A 21,844-nucleotide genomic window follows, 5' to 3' on the forward strand; every position below is an offset into this window, starting at 1 on the left:
CAGTGTGTCTTCTGTCAACTTGCAATGAAATTGTGAACAAGACTCATGCAAAGACTAGTTGAGAGCTTATCAGGTCTCAGCTCTCTGCATTATCTGAAATTAAATTGAAATAAGCTTCTCTTTTTGTTAAGAGCCAAATGAAGTTGTTCACTAATATCTGTGGTTAAACTCTCCTTCCCCCTTCCTTAGACATAAGATTTCTCAAAAAGAGGAACTGGCCCAAAGCCAAACCGTATGGTTAGATCTGAGCACTGCAAAATTTCAGGTCAATACAAGTGAAAAGGACAAGGAGCAACTCAGTTTCTCATCAAACTAATTTGTTCAGTAGTGTAAATGTGTACCAGCTGTGAAGGACATTAACGTCATCAATGTCATGTTCAGAAGTAAAACAAATACAGATGTAATACATTTATTGTAAAAATCATATTAAAGCAAAACTCAGAAACCGCTGGACTGTTGCCTCTCTACTGATGAGATTCTACCCCCCCCCCTGCCCCCTCCCACCCCGCCCCTCCCGCCCCTCCCACCCCACCAGATAAGCAGATGCAGAAAGTAAAATGTCAATGGTTCCGTTTGGGATAAACACTTGCTGGAATAATGAATGCATATATTATATTTATCCTTTTCTAATACACGTTTTTTGTGAAAGACTGAAATTGAAGAGGAGGGGGGGGCGTAATATATTAAAAACATGTTAAAAGAAGCATTTAAGGACTAGGAATTCAGCATAAAGTAATGGTTGTTTGGCATAGATGTCTGTGGGGACGGGGGGGGTATCGGTGAGGGGGTTCAAACATGAATGAACAGTAATTGTAGTATAAGAAAATACTTATTTTACAGTAGATCCTACATAATGAAAAAGTCTGCCTAAACAAAGTCTCCTCCTGACTAACTGTTATTGATTTGTTCATATGTTCAGGCAAGGGAAAGTGATAGTCACAACACACACGTGTGTGTGTGTGTGTGTGTGTGTGTGGGTGTGTGTGTGTGAGTATAGGAAAAAGGTGTAAGGCAAGCTGTACAATCTCTGCTGAGAAAAATACACAATATATATGGAAGTTTACCCCCACCTGACCACACCAGTTTCTTGCATGTGTTCTGCTCTAACAAACAAAACATACAACATAAAAGACTAGTATTCTTAACCAACTCCAAAAAAAAAAAAAGAAAAAAAAAAGAGAAAAAAAAAAGACGACATCTGGCAGTTTCTGAACAGTTCAGCGCAGACCATCAGCACATTATCAGAGCATTACATTATTGTGTATCGATGCCTTTCATTTACATGATAAGTCTCTCCTTTCGTGTCCATGTGTGACACAAGCGGGATGCCAGGAGTCCTTTTCCCCCCTCTCGGTCGAAGGCAAACAAGGTCAGATCCCCTGGAAATGACCCCTGACACAATGTAAGCGTCCTCCCCCCCCCGTTAGCCATGTCCAACCGTCCCACCGAGGCCGTCTCAGAGCGGCAGCTCCCCCCCCCCCCCATGTCCTCCAGCCCTCTACAGTCCAGGCTGGGTCAGCTGCTCACGTCGAGTCTCTGAAGGAACCGTCATATCCTTATAGCTTCTCAATCGCCTCTGTCGTTAGAGAGTCCGCCACGGCTCGTGCTCGTGTCCTTTTTGCCGCTGGTTGCTCTTCCTCTCACCCTCCTTAGAACAGGTTCTCCTCAAAGATAGCCATTAAGTCACTTTGGAAATTCATGTCAATGGTTGCTGCCATCTGTGGAGAGAGAGAGGAGAGATCCGAATGATTCAAACGGCACAATAACTCCGCCCAAAAAAAGGCCAACGACAGACCACAGAATTTCAAGTCTGGCGTCCTCCCACCCGCGAAAAAAAAAAACCCTCCCACAGAGTGTCCCGTAAAAAACACTTACCGCTTCTCTCCTCCTCCTCTCCTGCTCCCGGCGTCGCGCTAGCTCCCTCTGCTGGTCCAGGGCGCTCTGGGCTGAGGGCTGAGGCGGCGTGGGGGCCTGGGGGGGCTGTTGGACAGCCGCGGGCTGGGGCTGGATCTGGGGCGGCTGCTGCTGCTGCGGCGGCTGCTGCTGAGGGGCCTGGACGTGCTGTTGCTGCTGCTGCTCCAGCCGCCGGCGAGGCTCCTCGTGCACCCTCCTGGGAGGCTCCAGGACCTCCTCCTCATCACGCCCCCTGAGGGACACACACACACGAGCAAAACATGACATCACACACCTCAGGATATGAAGATCTCTCTCCTCTCCCCCTCCTCTCCTCTCCCCCTCCTCTCCTCTCCCCCTCCTCTCCTCTCCCCCTCCTCTCCTCTCCCCCTCTCTCCTCTCCCCCTCTCTCCTCTCCCCCTCTCTCCTCTCCCCCTCTCTCCTCTCCCCCTCTCTCTCTCTCCTCCCTCCCCTTTTCCCTCTCCCTCTCTCCTCCCTCTCCCCCTCTCCCTCTCCCTCTCCCTCTCTCCTCCCTCTCTCCTCTCCCTCTCTCCTCTTCCTCTCTCCTCTTCCTCTCTCCTCTTCCTCTCTCCTCTTCCTCTCTCCTCTTCCTCTCTCCTCTTCCTCTCTCCTCTTCCTCTCTCCTCTTCCTCTCTCCTCTTCCTCCCTCTCTCTCTCAGCTTCCCTTCTGGGACGTCCGGCGGGGCCTCACCGTAGCTTCTCCTGCTCTCGGCGGAGCCGCTCCTTCTCCGCCTGCTCGGCCTGGGCCTTCAGGGCCTTCTCCCTCTCCTCCTTCTCCCGGGCGGCCCGGCGGAACTGCTCGAAGCTGTCGCTTGACGACTTGACCGCCGACGAGGGGGCCGAGGTGGACTTCTGCGCCAGGCTGGCCCAAGAGCCCATGTTCTTCAGCTTCACATCCTGGACAGGACACAGGACAGATGAGGGGGGGGGGGGGGGTGAAGCAGACGCGCGAGTGATAACCTCTTCGGCTTCGACGTCCTGTCGTCCAGCGGTGCTGATGTTGTGCCGTGGACTTGAAATGGAGTCCCAGAGGGGACGTGGGGGGGGTGGGGACACACAACTTACCTGTACCTTTTTGGGGGCGGCGGGAGCCTTGGACTCTTGCTTGAACTTGTCCTTGTCCTGCAGGGAGGGGGGCGGCCCACTGTGCTCGGAGGAGCGGATCACAGGCCTGGAGCTGTCCATGGACTTCACATCTACACACACACACACACACACACACACACACAGTCTCAGAACCTGGCCTATAACACACACACACACGCACTTCAACGTACCCGTGTGTGCGTGCAGGTAACGGCATGAGCTGGAGAGAGAGAGAGTGTGTGTGTGTTTACTCACTCTGCTGGCTGTGACCTGGTAGTGTGGGTTTGTTGTCAGGGTGCTTGTGAGGGTCTGGCCTCATGGCAGGGTTGAAGGGCTCCCCTCGCATCACTGGCGACGGGGGCAGCTTCTCCTCCTTCACCCCGCTGTGGGCCTGAGGCGCTCGCTGTTCAAAACACACGGCGGCCGTTACACACACACGGCGGCAGTTACACAGACTCTCCTGTCCTCAACCACACACACACCCCCACCCCCAGATCGGCAGGTCACCCCCCCCCTCCCACCCAGGCCTTATTTTGGCCTTCACGGCGGGGCCCCACTCACCTTTTTGGGCTGCAGGTTGTGAGGGGGAGACGGGTGAGCTCCAGGAGGATACTGGGGCAGCTGGGGGGAATGCATCATGAGAGGGGAGGGGTTCTCTCTCAGGTGGCCTGTGGGTGCACACAGGGGAGAGGGGCTGTTAGGACACGGGTCGAACCGCACAGATCACAAGCGCAACGCGGTGGCTTTCGTGGCAGACTGGCCCCCCCGCCCCCCCCCCCCCACCTCCGGAACTCACCCGTGTTATAGGGGTCAGGCTTGAGCTGGCGAGGGGAGGGATGCTGCTGCTGCTGCTGCTGCTGGGCGACGGGCTGTGCTTTCGTGGGGGGCATGGACACCTTGTGTTGAGCGGGCTGTGGCTGAGCGGTCTGGACCGGGCCCTGGGCGTAGGCCATCTGCTGCTGCTGCTGCTGCTGCTGCTGGGTGTGCAGCATGTGGCGGGACTGATGAGGGGGCATCTGTGGGGGCTGCTGGGGCTGGTGGGAGGGAGCGGCCTGAGCCTGAGTCTGGACTGACAGCGGCGGCGGAGGCAGGGAGGCCTGGGAGGAGAGCTGGGACTGGACCTGGACAGTCTGCAGGAGCGGGGCCTGGCCTGCCTGCTGCTGCTGCTGCTGCTGGCGGGCCTGGAGAGACTGCATGAGCTGGGCCGGCTGCTGGGCCTGGCGGCCCTGCTGGAGCTGCTGGAGGTACAGCTGGACCTGGCTGAGGGGGAGGGAGGGCACGGGCTCCTCGTCGTCCTCCAGCAGCATCTGGGGCGGCTGGGACGACAGCAGGCTCTGCGGGGTCAGCGTGGGAGGGGACAGGGGGCGTTGGCGCAGGGGCTGGGAGGGGTGGAGGATGTTGGCGGGGAGGTGGTGCTGGGGCGGGGGCGGCTGCTGGGCCTGGAGCTGGGGGTGTTGGTGATGCTGCTGCTGCTGCTGTTGTTGCTGTTGTTGCTGCTGCTGCTGCTGTTGTTGCTGCTGCACACTTGGCTGGGCCTGCGGAGGTCCTGTTTGCTGGGGAGGTTTGGGGGGTAGAGGTGCTGCTCTGTTGCTGGGGCGAGAGGGCTGCTGGGGTAGAGCGTTGTGTAAGGCTACAGAAGGGAAGGGAAGGGGGAGAAAACACAATTAGGAATCGCACCGGCAATTTAATTCTGTGACATTATTTGGACTAACGCAAAACAGACTTTCCTCATCTCAGGCATCCCATGGGGAAAAAGAAGAAGACATTCCTCTAGAGAAAGGGCCTACCTGGGGAGGTGAGGATGGGGTGCTGGTTGAGGAAGGGGTGGGTCTCCGGGGAGACGGGGCCGCCGGCGGAATGGGCGTTGAGGTGAGGCGGGGCCGGCGACGAGGCGTGGCCGGCGTGGTGGGGCAGGTGCATGAGCGGCTGGCCGAAGTGCGGCAGGGAGTCGAAGCTGTTCTCCAGGATCTGGGAGGACTCCAGAGCGGTCACCTGCGGGGGCATGAAGGCGGCCGGAGCAGGAGGGTGCTGCTGCTGCTGCTGCTGCTGCGGCGGCTGCTGCTTGATCTGGAGGCTGGGCTGGAGCATGGGGACCTGGGGGTGGGAGCCCACAGGACCCCCACCCATGGGGTTCACGTGGGGCTTCTTCCCTTCCTTGGTGGCCTGGGCTTTCTTCTTCAGTTTGGGCACCATGCCTGGCATTGGGGGAGGGGGAACAAAACACATTGAAGTCTTCTTCCGAGACCTTCGCCCGCCACACAAAAGCATCCGTCTTATGGAGGAGTGGGGTCTCACCTATCTCAGAGTCCTCGCTGTCGGAGGAGCTGGAGTCACTGCTGTCTGAAGACGAGCCTGGCTTTTTAGCGGCAGTCATGGCCTCCATGGTTTTCTCGACCACTGCGGAACACGCGACACCGTCAAAACCCCCGAGGCACAAGGTGACTGACCCTAGGTCTCTAATACACAGTGACAAGTCATGGGGGGAGAGCAAACTGCCGTATTTTTCGGGAAACAAGCCGCATTTTTCTATAAACCGAACCCCACCCGAATGGGATCTTAGTGTTTGTAAATTGGATTATAACCCGCCCTGGAATATGTGCCGCACTTGATACGGGAACAATGATACCAAGCAATGCACGAGTATAGGCGATCTTACAGCATGCTGCATCACACTCTACGGTTGTGGATAGTATGTCCATGCGTGGAAAAAATCCGTTGTTATGTCTACGAAATTATTTTAGATATAGTATAAATTTACATTTAGTCATTTAGCAGACGCTCTTATCCAGAGAAATTTAGTTATCTTGCAAATCCTGAGGATAGCCTACCGAAGTTGAATTAGCCAATGTCGTTAGCGATGCTAGCTAACGTTGGTTTGCTAGCTGTATAACATTACACTGGGTCTTGCGGCTGTTTGATTAACTGAAATGATTATGAAATGTTATGTTCTACTAGCCATTTGCCTACTTTAGCAAGTCACTGTATTCCCAAGCCCTGATAGTGTAACTGAGACGACATAGTAAATAATTCCTCTTTCAAGAAATAAGCCCCATCAAGTGTTGAGCATTAATTCAGCTGCACGGACTGTAGAGATCCTGAGACAAAGCCACCGTTTTGTTCTAAAACTGGGCTATACGCCACTTCGATATTTACGCCGTACAACCACAAGAAAACTGTAAAATCACGGTACAAGCCGCGGTTTTATCTCCGCAAAAATACGGTGACAAGGACTTGAAAATGCTCCAACCGGAAGCGCAACTCACCGGGAGCCTTCTTCTTCTTGCGGAGACAGGACGACACGTATCTCTCCAGCTCCCGGAGCGTGGAGGGCTTGAGCGTCTCAAAGTCGATCTCGATCTCGTCCGGGTTCGAGTTCTTCAGCGAGGGCTCCCGGGACTGGATGATGTGCACCACGCGGCCCAGCTTGTCCCCGGGGAGCTTGTTGATGTCCAGGCTGAGCTGACGCTTCTCCTCGTAGGACATGGGCTTACACTCCCCCAGGTCCTCCTCGGGCTCCAGGCCAGGCACGGGCTGCAGGGTAGGGGGCCCCCCCGCCTGGGGGGCTAGCAACCGATTGTTCTTCACCCCTTCCTTCTTACTGCTGGGGGAGGTGCGAGACAGGACGGAGACGGTTATTTATTTATTTTTTTACGCGGTTAACTTTCGAGGGGAAAATGTGTCTCGTGCCAAGTGCGTAGCCCAGGGGCATGAGTGGTGGGGGTCTGAGGGACCTACCTGGGCCTCTTGGGCTTCTTGGGCAGGAGATCCTTGTTGTTGTTGTTGTGGTTCTTGGTCTTCTTAGGGAGCTGCAGCGCCGGCACAGGCTCCTGGATCTCGTCCACCAGAGTCGGCATGCCTCCCTTCTTTTTGTGCTTGTCTTTCTTCTTCTCCTTTTTCTCCTTCTCCTTCCTCTTTGGTTTGCTGGCTTGTGGCTGGGAGAGCGCGGCGAGCTGCTCGTGGACAGCCTTCAGCTGCAAGAGGGAGAGGGAGAGAGGGACAGAGCCAGAGAGAGAGAGAGCCAGAGACAGAGAGAGAGAAAGTAAGAGGAAGAGAGCACAAACCAGTGGTCACAGGGGCAGGGGTGGCAGAGAACCACTCAAATGGGACAGCGGAAACATGCGCTTGCTCTCCCCATTCCTCCTCCCTCCCCATTCCTCCTCCCTCCCCATTCCTCCTCCCTCCCCATTCCTCTTCCCTCCCCATTCCTCTTCCCTCCCCATTCCTCTTCCCTCCCCATTCCTCCTCCCTCCCCATTCCTCTTCCCTCCCCATTCCTCCTCCCTCCCCATTCCTCTTCCCTCCCCATTCCTCCTCCCTCCCCATTCCTCCTCCCTCCCCATTCCTCCTCCCTCCCCATTCCTCCTCCCTCCCCATTCCTCTTCCCTCTCCATTCCTCCTCCCTCCCCATTCCTCCTCCCTCCCCATTCCTCCTCCCTCCCCATTCCTCTTCCCTCTCCATTCCTCCTCCCTCCCCATTCCTCCTCCCTCCCCATTCCTCCTCCCTCCCCATTCATCCTCCCTCCCCATTCCTCCTCCCTCCCCATTCCTCCTCCCTCCCCATTCCTCCTCCCCCCCCCATTCCTCCTCCCCCCCATTCCTCCTCATTCCTCCTCCTCCCCCTCATTCCTCCTCCTCCCCCTCATTCCTCCTCCTCCCCCTCATTCCTCCTCCTCCCCCTCATTCCTCCTCCTCCCCCTCATTCCTCCTCCTCCCCCTCATTCCTCCTCCTCCCCCTCATTCCTCCTCCTCCCCCTCATTCCTCCTCCTCCCCCTCATTCCTCCTCCTCCCCCTCATTCCTCCTCACCTGCTCCTGGAGCTCCGCCAGCCTCTGGGCCCTCTCCTCCTCCGAGTCGTCCGTGAAGGAATCGGACTCGGACGACGAGTCACTGGAGCTGTCGGACGAGGAGGCGGGGCCCATCGGTGGCTGGGGCTTGATGGGGGCGGGGTGAAGGACCGGTATGGGAGCGGAGGCCAACATTTCTTGAGGCTCGTCTGGCATCTTGGCGAAGCGCATCTCAAACACGTCCTGGCGCACACGCGGAGGGAAAACAGCCCGGGGTTAGGACAGCGACAAACCACTTTGAGTGGCATTTCAGTATACATCAATAGGTAGGCTGCTAATGGCCATGTGTCTGCTCTGTGTTTTACCTGCAACTTGCGTGCCATGGCTACCACCTCGTGGTCTGGCGGATTATACTTGTAGCAGTTGGAGAACATTAACCGCACGTCGGACGCAAACTCCTGGGCCTCCCGATATTGCCTGTTTTCCAGCTTTGCCTACGAAACACAGCAGTACTATTACCAGCCAGCAACAGTACCCCACCTTCACCAAAACATACACTGAACAAATGACCACCCGTCAACCGATAGCGCCACTGACGCACCTTGATAGTGCTTAGGTCCATGGGGTGTTTGATGATGTCGTGGTAGTCGTGTAGCCCCAGCGCGTGAACGTCCACTGGCTTAAAGAAGGGCCAGGCGTACGCCGTGTGCTTCTTGGAGAGCATCTCCCTCACGAGGCCCGCACAGTAGCGCAGCTGCTCCTGCTGCTTGGGGCTGTGGCCTCCCACCGCCCCGGGCCCCATCCCCATCCCCAGGCCCAGCCCCAGGCCCAGCCCCAGGCTCATGCCCATGTGGTGCTGGGAGTCGGGCGCTTCCTTCTTAATCAGCTTGTTGGGCCGGGCGCTCTCTCGCCGTGGCAACGTCTTGCCAGACTTGGACTCGGCGGGAGACGACTCGCTCAGCTGGTCGTTTGCCGTGGGGGTCGTCGTGTCTGCTTTCCTCTTCTGGCTCTTTCTCTGCTGGGAGGTGGTGAAAGGTACGACAGAGAGGGGAAGAGGAAACACGGGGGTCGCGGGTGGGGAGGCAGAGAAAGAAAGACCGTTCAGACCAGACGCCAAAAGATGCACACGCTGGTCGGTGGGACTATCAAAAGCGTTCGGAACAATATGGCCCTCTCAGAACATATCCCCCAGCCACCCCTCGCAGTCAGACTTACTTTAGGCATGGGCACAGGGTTCTGTATGATGGGGGCAGCGCTCTGGATCAACAGGGGGGGCAGGGTGGTCTGGGCGGGGGGAGGCACGGAGGTCATGATGGGGGCTTGGGGAGTGCAGTCAGACGGGCCCAGGGAGTAGGGGGCTCCCAGCTGCGGTGCGTGACTGGGTGGTAGCGTAGGGGGCACACGGGAGGGCAGGGCCTGCATGGGGGGCTGGGGAGGTAGAGAAGGCGGGCCCTGCCCTGGTCCTCTGGTCTGTGGCCCTGGGGAAAGGCTGGCCAGGCCACGGGTTTGGGGAGTCGTGGACGGCGAGTCGGACATGGGCCCTGGCTTCAAGTTCAAACCTGGGCAGAAAACAGACACGGAAAGATGAGCGAGTTGACAGAGGACGCGTGCGTGCGTGTGTAACAAAAAAATTAAACGACATGGAACGTTTGCGAGTCGTGGATCATAGAGGACGGCAGGGCTGTCAGCCACGGCAGAGTTGAGGCCCACCTCCGTCTCGTCGGCCCCGGCCTCGTCCCTTGCCCGTCATGACGGTGATCTCAGTCTCCTCCTGGGGCATCTCGGTAATCTTCTGGAGAAACATCTTCTCCAGAGCCTCGGCCATCAGGACGATGTCATCTCCAGGCTGCAGGGGGAGACAAACACTGGTCATGGCTGCACCTGGGTACGCAGGTTATGTCATTACTTGTGTACAAGATGGCCATCACCGCACATTTGGCTGTTTTGTTTTTGTTTTTTTTACAATATATACAAAGTAAACAGCGAGATCATACGGTCCAAAGTCAAAAGTTAGACCTTTCAGATCCCTTCACCCATTTCTAGTCACAAAGGCATATTGCATTATAATCTGGTGTCAGTTCTAATAGATCAATCCTTTCAACAACAAAAAAAAAGGTTGATATAATGTTCATACACACTACATACACTATGAATTTACTTCACCCACAAATGCTTGGTTTGATACTGTACAAAACTTCTCCACAACGCAATATCCGAAGTAGAAGACTAAAATCCACAAAGGCTTTATAAATTACAAATACTGAAGGAGGTGCATATCAGGAATATAAACAAAACTGTCAAACCAAAGCACAAGAAAACCAAATATATTAAAATAAGTCTCAAATTTCAGTCTTCCATTGATTATAATCTACACTTCAAAGAGCTTTCGGAATATTTTCGTGATAAAACAATCTTTTTGCCTTAGTGGTACAAACTCTTACACGGTCAACCACCGCTGCGCCCCCCTTCCACACATCTAGCCGATTGACTATGGAGTGCAGTGTTAGGGATGGGCGAAAAATCGATAAAATATCTAAGTAATGACTTCCCTCAATATAGATATCGTAACATTAATTCATTTTCAATAATATTGATAGAGAATAATTAGGAACAGCAGTCCATTTCATTTCTGGGATGCAGCAGGAAGTTGCGGAGAAAGGGTAGCCTGCGCTCACTAAAATATACTGAGCACCTCAAGAGGCGTAGCTAATGTTAAAAGTGGAAAATGATTCTTACTGCTGAAAACAGTGGCAGTGATAGCCACGTCTGGTAATACGACAAACCTTTTCTACCACCTGAAGCAAAATCACTCGTTGGAACATGCAGAAAGCATTTCGTAAGAGTTTGCCCCAAGGTCTTGATAAAATGCAAGTTTTCAAAAAGCTTATGTTACTTGACCCCAGGTACGTGCTCCCTGGCCGCAAACATTTCTCTCACACCGCGCTGCCTAAACTTTATGCTGAGTGTTGGAGAAAAAGTTGAAGAAGAGACTTAATTTGCTACTCCTACGGATCTGGGGTCTATCGTCTTAATTAGCGCTATCGAATGGAAATGTAAATATCGATCATTTTTTACCCATATCGCCAAGCCCTTCAGTGCATACCTTTGATTATGGAGTGCAGTGCATACCTTGTTGTATATGTAGCAGTTGGTAAACATGGTATTGAAGTCTTGGATACATTCTTGGGCATTCCAGTAGTAACTGGTCTCCAGTCTCTTCTTGATTGTTCCCATGTCCATAGGACACTTGATAATCTTGTAGTAGTCCTGAAAACAGAAATATTGCTATGATGACAAACACCAATACCAACAACATAGGTAAGCACAAATACAATATAAAGATATATTTCATAACCCAACCACTGTTGTTCACCCCCCCCCCCCCCATCATAGTACAATGGCCAGCTAGCCACTTACAGGCAGGTTGAGCTTGACTGCATCCACAGGCGCCTGGAAGGGCCAAGAGAACTGGTGCTTCCACAAGGACTTCAGCACCACCTTGAGCAGGTACTGCAGCTGATTGGTCTGGCGCTTGGGCCTGTTGGGGTTGATGAGCGCAGGGGGCATGGGGTTGAGGGAGCTGGGGGGCTGCTGGCTGAAGGGCTGCCCCTGGCTGCTGCCGCTGCTGGGGCCCGACATCTGCGCTGCGTCCAGGCCGTCTCCCATGCTGGCGAGGTGGTGGGGCGCTAGCGCCAGGGCCGGAGCGGGGTTCGGAGCAGGGGCCGGGGCAGGGGCGGTCGCGGGACACCAGTTCAGTCTCGAGCCCGGCGCGGACTCCACGGAGAGAGCACCGCTGATCCCATTGCACTCCTCGCTGGGCTCTCTGTTCGGGGGGGGAGGGGGGAGAGAGAGAGGGGAGCACAGACGTGAGGGGGGGGGGTGTCTCTCGCCCACTTCCTGACATCAACAGTCGTTAATTGTCGTCCCACTCAACACCGTTACACTCAGGTCGCAATTAGACTCTAATCACCACTGTTATTAATCACACCCACTTTAGACACCATGCTCCCCCCCCCCCCCCGCCACCACCACCACCCTCTTGGGTTGCTGTCATGACTTGATGAATAAAACGATGGTTGACTTCATCATAAACATCCTCTTTAAAATCACACCTATTATCTAAGCGCACCGGCCTTCCTCCAGGTCTGTGAGCGCCGCTACGAAACCAACTGTGTCGCGCGCGACTCCAGCGGAACAAGGCGCGAGGCGCAGCTTCCTGACATCCAAACATGGCACCTCATGTCTTATTCAGTGCTCTGGTGTGTGTGTGCGCGCGTTTGAGTGTCAGAGGTTGGTTGAAATTGACGAGGAGTCCTTGGCAGGAGAATACCCCCCCCATTAAAAGAAGAGGAGGTCGTGTCCTGGTATAGCGCGCGAGGCAGCACCCGGCCAAGGAAGTCTCAATCATTGGCCAACGGACGGTCACCCCCACGCGTGTTTTGCGGGGTCCGAATGACAACCGTGCCGCTCGCTCAGGCACATGCTTTCCGCGGAGATCAAACGCCACAGTTCGATTTCTCGTCGTGGAATTCAGGCAGGCTCCTCCTCCTCCCCCCCCCCCCCCCCCCCGAAGAGAGAAAGAAGAAGAAAAACAAACATTCACTAACGTGCACAACCGTAACGGAGATGGGTTTTGGTTCGGTTACAAGTCTTGGGCTCGGCGACGTCTGTGTTGTGGCTTGTTGCCATCCCTAGACACAACACAGGATCCGATATGGAGGTTTTTAATTTGGTTGGGAGATTTTAAGCTAATGTGGACCATCATCAGGCAGTATAAAACAACCCTCCTCTCCACACTGGGACACTGTGTTCACAGCAGAGCACAAAGACAGCTAAGATAGTACACTGCCCAAGGCCACACGCTGCTCTAGAACGTCTCCGCTAAAAATAGGCAAAGGGAACAAGGCCTGCCTTCCAAAACTGAAATATTAGTGATCAGGAGGGCGTCGGTAAAACCCGCTCGAAAGTATTCCTCAGACTGCTAAACACACACCGATACGGCTTCAGGACCTACAGCGCCTTGCGGCTCTCTGACTAACAGCATTCTTGATGAGTCACTCTGGGAGAAGCAGGAAGCTGTTCCGAGTACGCGATTACTCCCCCGTCCTCAGACCGAATATGACATGCTGACCCACACAAGGGATGACGTCAGAGGAAAATCATTCCGATGAGCCCGGTACCTAACCCGCCACTCCTTGCAGGTTTCCGACACCACCGGACACGACAAAAACGAGGAACAGACCTGAGTGATTCCAAGTTATGTGGTAACTGTCCCAGTGAAAATGTTCCAAGTTATTTCCCAACTGACACAGTCGACTGCGTGTGTGGCCTGTAAAAACAAGCCAATGGTGGCCCGACAGGGCCAGAAAGCACAGGGGAGCCTGGTCTAAGACAGGCCCCTTAGACGTTGATCCCTTCGGCCGGCCAGGAACAGTGCAGATGGCTGGAGACCTGGCACCAGGAGTGGCTCCAGCAGATGGGGACAATCCCAGGTCTCCGCAGTGACTCGTCGTAGACGCAGGAGAAGCCTGCTCCAGCTGGGCTGCAGTGTTTCTACACACAGACAGACAGACAGCCGGGCCAGATGGTCCACAACAGCCAGCGACTCAGTTACAGTTGCAATCGAAAACATGCATGTTGTCATGGCAAGCCTCGTTTCACTTTTTAGCCTCGGTTGGGTTTAGTCTCTTATTTGTTGACACATCAACCCCTGAACCCAAATAGCCTGACGAGACGAGGCGAACAAGATTTACCAGGCCAAGAATGCCCTCTCTCATCTTCGGCAGTGATAACTTTTGTGAAACTCTCCCGCCCTAACACTTTTAAAGTGGGGACGAGTTTAACTTGGGAAAGAGCCCTCTTCACTGGGACAATGGACATGTTCACTTCAAAAGACAATCCAATCAGGATGTAAATTGACTTGAGACCAGAGCCCTGTGAAGTCATGAGTTTCGGCTGACCTCTCTGACTGGGGGTCGGCAGCCATGGTTTCATGTCTAGAAACCAACAATGGGCACCAGGGAACAGGTATGACAACTCCTTCCATTAGGAACGGGCCATGTGCGCTGTTCGGAAGGCGATCCTCCCACAGAGGTGAGTCCATACGTCCTGCGAGGGCACGTCCAACACACCCCTCTTCTCTGGAAGAACACTTGACTTTTTGGCCTCGACATAGATCATTGCAGCAGGACTGCTGCGGAATGTTTGAAGGGGAGGAAGTGGCTCTGGTTACGGAGGGTAAAATATCTGGTAGTGCCGACAGCCTCGGGATTACTGTCGTACATGAAGGGAAAAAGGGGCGGGGTTTGTGTGTGTGGGTGTGGGGGGGGATTCCGGTAACAAAATGGCTGTGTTCCTCCTGAAAGTAAACAATTAATCATTTATGTTCAGTGGGAGGGTTCAGACAAAATAATGGTCGAAGAATAACACTGAGCCCCTGGTCAAAAACATTGGACAGGTTGGGGTTTTTTTTGGGGGGGGGGGGGGGGGGTCTAGCGCCTGAAAGAAAACGTATAAATATTTAATGCAACTCCACCAACGAGGCTCATCCATCTCTCACCTCTCCTCTTTCACCCCGTCTCCTCCCCCCCCCCCCCCCTCACTCACAAGGGAGCAGTGCCCTCTGATAGACTATCAATAGACAATAACACACCCACACGAAAATGAATCCATTCAAAGCATGCACTCTATGGTCACATCTTCTCTTTGCTGTGGCTAACGAGCAGAGGTTAGACAACTGTCGGACATTTCCGCAGGTCGGTTGGACGTTTGAAGGGGGGCCGGGCGGCGCTCCTTTAAATCACTGTAAATACTGCTGTCGGAGACAGCGACCCCCCCCCACCGAACCATCAGAGACATCTCGAGTATGCGTGTCAGTGGAGGCTGGCATGTCCCACAGCTGCACCACATGGCTACTTCCGGCCAGCCCCACGCTCACTCCCCCAGTCCGGCCCACGTGGACGCACGCTCACCCTGGGGGGATGAAGAACCCGCCAGCAGGCTACAGGGGCTGTAAACCACGCCAAAGCCCAAAGTCCAGGCTGTCCCCGGCTGCTCAAGGGAAAATACATTCCGTCTTGGGTGGGGTGGGGCGGGGGGGCTGGACCCAGGCTACGTGGTCACGAGTCGACATGCTGGTGTCACACCTGCGTTATCGAGACTGCCCTGGGGTCAAGAGGTCACACAGCCATGTGGAAAACCTATTCCATAAGTCCATAATCTCCTCCCATACTGAGAAGCAGATGCTCCGGTGATGTTTCCGTGTTCTTACAAAACGCCGGGAGGCCCAAAATGGATTGAATCAAAATGGTGTGACTCCCCTCAAAAGTAAAAGCTGGCAAGTGGCAGGACAGGCTATTTTTATGAACATTATTATTTTCAATGGACATTATGGTGATTAGAGTGGGGTGGCAAGCTCTTGACTCATACAACCATGAGTCACTGAACAGGGCTGTTTCTTAACTTGTGAACAGACGCAACCATGTGCAATAAAAGACCTCTCTCTCAACCTTCAGCCAATTTACTAAGCCCTGCCAGGAATTAGGAGAGGTTTCCAAAAACTAGCCCACTGCCACAACAAATACCCCCCCCTCCTCCCGCTTCTTGAATCTCCCTTCCCCCTCCACACACCCCCCTCTCTCACCAGGAGGCTGGTCACTCTGGGCTTTTGGCAGAATACTGGTTAACAATGCAGTCCTTAAACCACTCAAATCTGAAACTTTGAATTCAACATGATCTTCTGACCAGAATTGCAAATACTTGCTTGATGTTTGCTTTTGTCTACGAACCCGCTTCATGATGTTAACTGGAGCCGTCACCCAGTTTCTGTTAAAAACTACTTGGCTAGTTTCAAGAAATGCCTTTTGATTTTCCTTACATGGATTTAGTATCAAGATTAGTATGGGTTGTATTTGATCGAATGTGAATAGAAGAAAAAAACAAATATATACACTTTCTGTATGAACAAAATTTACCTTTTCACAGAGACTGAATAATGTGCAATTTTTTCCAATAGGGCATCCAGTTTTTGAAAATCCAGCAAATCATTAGATTTGGCATGCATCTTGTAATCCATTTATGCCTTCCTTTTAACAGAAACCAAAACAGAAAAAGAATGAATATGATCTGAGAGCAGTAAGGGTTTCCTTCCTTTCTTTTTCCTCGTCCAAAACCCCAAAAGAGGTCCGTTCTCACGGCTCCAAAAATCAGATATATCCCCCAAAATCCATCTAGGCAAGCAAATACGTATCCATGATCCAGGTCAATGATTCCGGAAAAAGGCCCCAGAAAGCAGCCTCAGAGCCGAGTGGTTTCAGCCTGAGAGAGGAGAGGCTGTGGAGGCCTGCAGCCGGCAGGCTGTGTTAGCTGTGTGTGCCGGTCTTCTCTCTTCCCCCTCCCCCTCTCAGCAGCATAACCGCCCAGTTGCCACAGGCTCTTCGGCCCATTGTGTGTCCTCCCCAGGCTGGCCTCCCCCCACTCGCAGGCAGCAGCAGCAGAGAGGGAGAGAGAGAGAGCGAGCGAGCGAGGGGGAGAGGACGGAGACGGGAGACGAAACGGCTCGGGTAAAAAATTCACGCGAAGCACTTTCTTTTCTCTCGCTCCGTCTCCAGCAGGCATACGTAGCAGCGTGCAGTTACTCAACAGTGAAAATGGCTCTGGCTGCTTCCTCATTCAGCCCAGTCTCAGCCCACACACCCCTCCCTCTACCACGCTCACTCCACCCCTCCCTCCCTCCCTCTCCCCCCCCCCCCCCCCATCAATTGCTTGAGGTCCCTTGCTTTCCATTCCTCCCTCTCCCTTACACCTTTTGCACCCCCCCCCCCCCCTTCCCGTTTCACCCTGCATGCCCTACCCCTCCCCCCACTCGCTCCCCTCCCCTTAGACTGATCTTGTGCACGCCTCCCCCCACCAAATCAAGGGCTCCCTTATCTGCTCTCCGCTCCCATGCTGCCCTCACATTCACACATGTCTAGACAACACCGATACAAAAGCTGCAAGCTGGGGTTTTTGTTGTACACGAACAGGGAGAGAGAGGGAAGGCATCACCGGAAATTATTGGAGGAGGAGAGGATGAGTGGGACACACCAGGGTAAATGATATCCGATAATCTATTGCTATCCGTGTGTGCGTGCGTGCGCGCGCGCGCATGTGTGGGAGAGCCCCCGTATTCCCTCTGAAGACAGTTCATTTCTCTCCCACCCCATGCTCAGCCATCTGTCAACAGAAACAATTCAAGTCATCATGACTCATTGAAATTACACTAATCAGGGTGCGCAACATCTTTGAGACGACACAGCGGTGGAGATGCAACCAGGGAGATGCAGCTTAAATAGGAGAGCGTGTGAACGAAAGTGTTAGTAACGAACAGTGGTTGAGCGGGGGGAGAAAGAGTAGAAAGGGGACTGAAGAAGAAAGAGAGCGAGAGAAAGAAAAAGACCACCCAAGTGCTAATGTCGTGAGGTACTGTAACGCAGGGGTATCGAGGAGGGGGAATACGGACGCTACTGATGTCCGGGGGCAACTCATTTACCTGACGTGCTCACAACCAATCAGAATTGATGCTGATCACAAACATAACTGCAACATTTTTTTTTTTTTTTTTTTTTAAAGGTAGGTCCAAGGTTTCATGAGCTGAAAATTAAATATATTTGTGATTTTTACCGACTAGGTTGAATCCATAGATGAGGGCCTAATGCATTTATTTAGAAATTGCCCAAATCTACAACCTGGAGATGAGAATATCTATCCTTTCCAACACACACACGGCAGAGGAAGTCAAAGTCCATACAAGGACCATATTCCAATCTCTTAGATGTCCTCCCCCCCCCCCCTCCCATGGCAGGAGAGTGAATGCACAGCCCTGATCTCTATACCCCTGTTGGGAGGGCAGTGAAAGATGTACGCGCTCCGATTTCACACACCCAACCCAGGAGGACCCCTTCTTTACGGCAGCGAGACGCCTTCCCAGGCAGCCCCTCCAGTCTGCCCACGTGCCATATCCACCGCTCCCACAGACAATACAGCAGCTGCCAGAGTGACAAAGCTCCAATCTACAGTGAATCGGGGTGAGGCTAAGGCGACGGCCCTGCCGTTTGAGGGGCTGGGGGGAGGGAGGAGAGCAACACTCAGAGGAGGAAAAGGGGGAAGGAAGAGGGGAGGGTTTGCCTGCAGCATGGCAGGGGATGGGGGTTGGGTCACAAGAAGAAGCTGCAGAGTTTCGACATGATGAGACTCGGCAAGGAAGCACCTTCAGAGTCTATTAATCATCTGGGAGATCTGAACAGCCACAACCAACAGGGACCCAGGCCATAGGAGAGGGAGCGGGCGATCTGCTCGTCTTGTGTGTAATATGTGTATAGGTGGCAGTGAGTTAGTCCTGTGTGAAGTATGTGTATAGGTGGCAGTGAGTTAGTCCTGTGTGTAGTACGTGTATAGGTGGCAGTGAGTTAGTCCTGTGTGTAGTACGTGTATAGGTGGCAGTGAGTTAGTCCTTTGTGTAGTGCGTGTATAGGTGGCAGTGAGTTAGTCCTGTGTGTAGTGCGTGTATAGGTGGCAGTGAGTTAGTCCTGTGTGTAGTACGTGTATAGGTGGCAGTGAGTTAGCCCATAGGGGGAAGAAGCAGATGAGAAGGGATGCAGTCCTCAAGAGGATCCCAGTGTTTGAATAAAACATGTCTTCCATGTCATGAGTCAATACGCTCATTTCATATATCACATACATTATAAATGAAATAACTACAAACTACAAAAAAATCTGACATGATACGACATGAGATCTGACAGTTCAATATTCAAAACAAATACCAACAGCAGGGCTTAGTTTACGGACAGTCTTACTTTTTAGAATTCTAATCAGTGACACCCACTTAAAAGATTAACTCATTGACTGACAGTATCTTAAGAAACTTTTAATTGACATTCTGTCAAAATGTGCCATGTATGATGACAGTGCTGCTTTACTGGCAGTATTTGCATAAATCATTCTGTCAGCATGTGATCCGTGTACAGCAAAGGCTACATTATTGATGTAACAATGAGCGAGCTTACGACTTACATTTTTGTATCCCTGTGTGGCGACTCACAAGAGAGTGCATTTCATCTCCAACTTTCTCCAGGGAGGTAGTCGCGGGTGTCACCTGTTCCAGAGAAGTATCCCAGCCAACAGATTACCTATACACACACACATAGGAGAAGGACAATGAGTAGGGTGGAGGTAAACAAACATCTTCACAGACACAAGTACTAGGGACCCATGTTCTGGTGTGGACACAATTGATACAATCAGCAAGGTAGGTATGTAAGGCTTGTAGGAAAAGTAAACAAATGAGGAAATGTTGCTTTCCGTTTAATTACATAACATTGATTTGTTGCAGTACAGCTGATTCAACTGTCCCTGTTCAGTCACTCCTCTCCATTCAGACATAATCCACAAGTGGGACACGGGTGAAGATGCCATGGAACATTCACTATTGATTTGTAAAGCAGGAAAAGACAGTGCAGGCCGATGCAGCCGTCTCCACAAAGGTTACGCAACACTAAATTACCAAGAGTGTGATAAATTAAAGAGGCCTAATACTCCCCCCAAAATTCCCCAGATAGGGGGTGATGTTTTACAGCAGCATACATTGTACCCAAAATACAAGCCACTGGTCACATGGTTTTCCTAGTGTTTCTCGGGTCAGAGTAACCTGCAAAAGCTCACCCCCTCATAGTCCCAAGGCTGTGTTTGCACGCCCCCAGTTGTCTTCAAAATTGCTATCTAATGCACTTTGTACCAGAAACTACCTATATACGTCACTGAACAGAGGTTTCACATTGGCTGAGATAGATGAAAGGTGAAGGATATCGAGATTATCATGGTGACACGAAACGTCTGATTAACAGCATGCTTTAAAATATGTATTTATAACTAATTGGCTGTGGTAATGACACATGAAATCATCAGACATGGACATAAAAGCAGCTGTACGATGCGTTGATTTGTGCCTCAGTGAATGGGGGATATGTATGAAATACTACTAGCCTACTACTGCCACATACAGCGACTCTAAAGACTGTCTTGAGTTGACCTCACAGGTCTCATCTGCATGATAGTTACACTGTAAAATGTTCCTTTATTCATGTTAGACCATTACATAATAAATAACCAGGGTCGTTTGCTTGTAGCCTCATATTTGTGGTGAAAGTTGATCTCTATATTAGCTACCTCTGCTAGCACAAAATGGCGACTTGGAACAGCTCAAAGCTAGCTGGCTGACCAGTTCCTAGCACATTCCACTGGCTACGTAAACCTAGCTGCTTATCAAACATTTTACAACAATTCAATTGACAGTTTGACTAATCAATTTCTGTATTACATATTATATCCTGACAAACATTTGGATAGATAAATGACTTGTGGAGGTAGGCCACTGCAGGGGCAAACTAGTTAGCCAGTACAGTACAGCCGAAGCGCGCAGGGTCCTCAATGATAGACTAACGTTAATCTTACGCAAAATGTCAAAGTAGTAACCTCGTCGTATGATCTGTTATTGAAGACGGAAATGTATTTTCCTTCGTCGAGACTGCAATGATCAATTTAAATACAGTTAATTCCTACTTATTTATGCTGTAAAACCTAACCATTTACAGCTAAGCTATTTGGTGCTACTACAAATTCATAACACTAGCCTACCACCACTGGAAGAGGCATTACGGTCCCGGCATGCGTAACAGCAATTATGAATACCACTTATCCGCCAACAAATCCGCAAAAAGAGCAGAATCGGAAGTAGCTACTCCGTCGCATCACCCAACCAACACAACAAACTGTAATTAGCGTTCAAACTAGTGATCAGTTTAGTAAAATTAAGACCATCAACAGTCCGTTACCTACACAGCATCAAGCTAGTATTGTTTATGAATGTAGGCACCACTACATAATTTAACCCCAAAACACAGGTCTCGAGACGACGAGAGTGTGCGCCATTATCATCAGTCACCCTTTCACATACGCTAAGCTGCTAGCTAGCTAGCTAGCCAGTTACTTTTAGCGTATGACAAGACAGGCAATGCAACTCATTGTCAATACGATTGCCTCAATTAACTTAAATTCAACATTACACTTAATTGTCCTGGAAAGGGTGTCTGGCGTAATGCCCCACACCTAAAACAGACAGAAACAGCTAGTCAAGTCAGAGACAGCTAAGTAGGCCGCCGTCAGAGACTCGCTCCTGAGACTGTGCTACTGTGCTAGCCAGCTAGCCAGTCAGTATGTGTTGGCGCCGCATATAGACATGGCATGCATGGCGACCATGTAACAACGAAGCACAGAGACCTAACATTAAGCTGACTTGGGAGTTTCTTTACTGAAAACACGTATTATTTGCCACTCTAAAACTCAACAGTACGCAACTTGGGTTGTATTTACCTTGTTAATTTGGATGTCAGGGCGCGCGGGATCTTTCTCTCCAAAGCAGGATCCAGAACAAACACCTCTTGTCGTTGATGACGTTATGCGCAGAGGGGACGTGAGAAACGTTAGCTACTAAAGCATAACATTACCCCCCTTATTTATCTAATTACATTATCCTCATCAGTTAGTGGAAAATCATTTATACATAAGAAACTAACGAATGTATTTTTTAATTGTCTGGTTTCATAACAGTTGTTCTTTGAAAGTTGCTTTCGAAATAATATTCAAAAAAACCTTATGTGTGTTTTTTTTTTTTGTCAAACTCTGCTCAGGAATTGTATATGTTGTATCCTGCACTTCACAGTGTAAGGTAAAAATAATATATCATATTCACCTGGTAACAAAAGGAATGTTGGAAATGACCGTCAAAGCCTACTAATAGCGTATGGAAAAGGTTTGCAAAATGATGCATTGGCGACGATGTGTGGTGGATTATGGTACTGGTGGAAATATTTTCATCGGGTCACCTTAATTTTCTTTAGAACAATATTGCCTTCTTTTCCCTTTCTGCAGTTGCAAGTTGCAAGTGTACTAATTAATACTACAGTCTGGCTCGTTCACCAACTATTTTGTCGGGATCAGAATGGTTATATGCATAATTGAACATAT

The 21,844-nt window shown here is 51.6% G+C and overlaps 1 protein-coding gene across 3 annotated transcripts; it reads right to left on the minus strand.

The window, feature by feature from the left end:
* Positions 1-520: 520 nt before the first annotated feature.
* brd4 (bromodomain containing 4) lies at positions 521-21,631 on the minus strand. 3 transcript variants are annotated; one of them, XM_084678953.1, is made up of 22 exons: positions 21,570-21,631; positions 21,191-21,257; positions 18,836-18,951; positions 15,757-15,867; positions 11,201-11,606; positions 10,913-11,050; positions 9,494-9,629; positions 8,999-9,342; positions 8,385-8,801; positions 8,149-8,277; positions 7,805-8,026; positions 6,736-6,971; positions 6,264-6,601; positions 5,296-5,397; positions 4,788-5,195; positions 3,797-4,630; positions 3,562-3,668; positions 3,256-3,403; positions 2,980-3,110; positions 2,606-2,811; positions 1,876-2,146; positions 521-1,718 (listed from the first exon to the last, which is right to left on the minus strand). In XM_084678953.1, exons 4-22 carry the CDS (start codon positions 15,855-15,857, stop codon positions 1,650-1,652), a joined length of 4,743 nt encoding a protein of 1,580 aa, XP_084535079.1. In that variant the 5' UTR covers positions 15,858-15,867; positions 18,836-18,951; positions 21,191-21,257; positions 21,570-21,631; the 3' UTR covers positions 521-1,649. The 3 variants fall into 3 exon arrangements, with proteins under 3 accessions (XP_084535079.1, XP_084535080.1, XP_084535082.1); XM_084678954.1 differs by lacking the exon at positions 21,570-21,631 and having other exon boundaries at positions 2,986-3,110; positions 21,191-21,300; XM_084678956.1 differs by lacking the exons at positions 15,757-15,867; positions 21,570-21,631 and having other exon boundaries at positions 21,191-21,299.
* Between the last annotated feature and the right edge of the window lie 213 nt (positions 21,632-21,844).

Source organism: Hypomesus nipponensis, chromosome 17, assembly GCF_054491055.1.
Source record: "Hypomesus nipponensis isolate SF chromosome 17, ASM5449105v1, whole genome shotgun sequence".
Classification (NCBI taxonomy): domain Eukaryota; kingdom Metazoa; phylum Chordata; class Actinopteri; order Osmeriformes; family Osmeridae; genus Hypomesus; species Hypomesus nipponensis.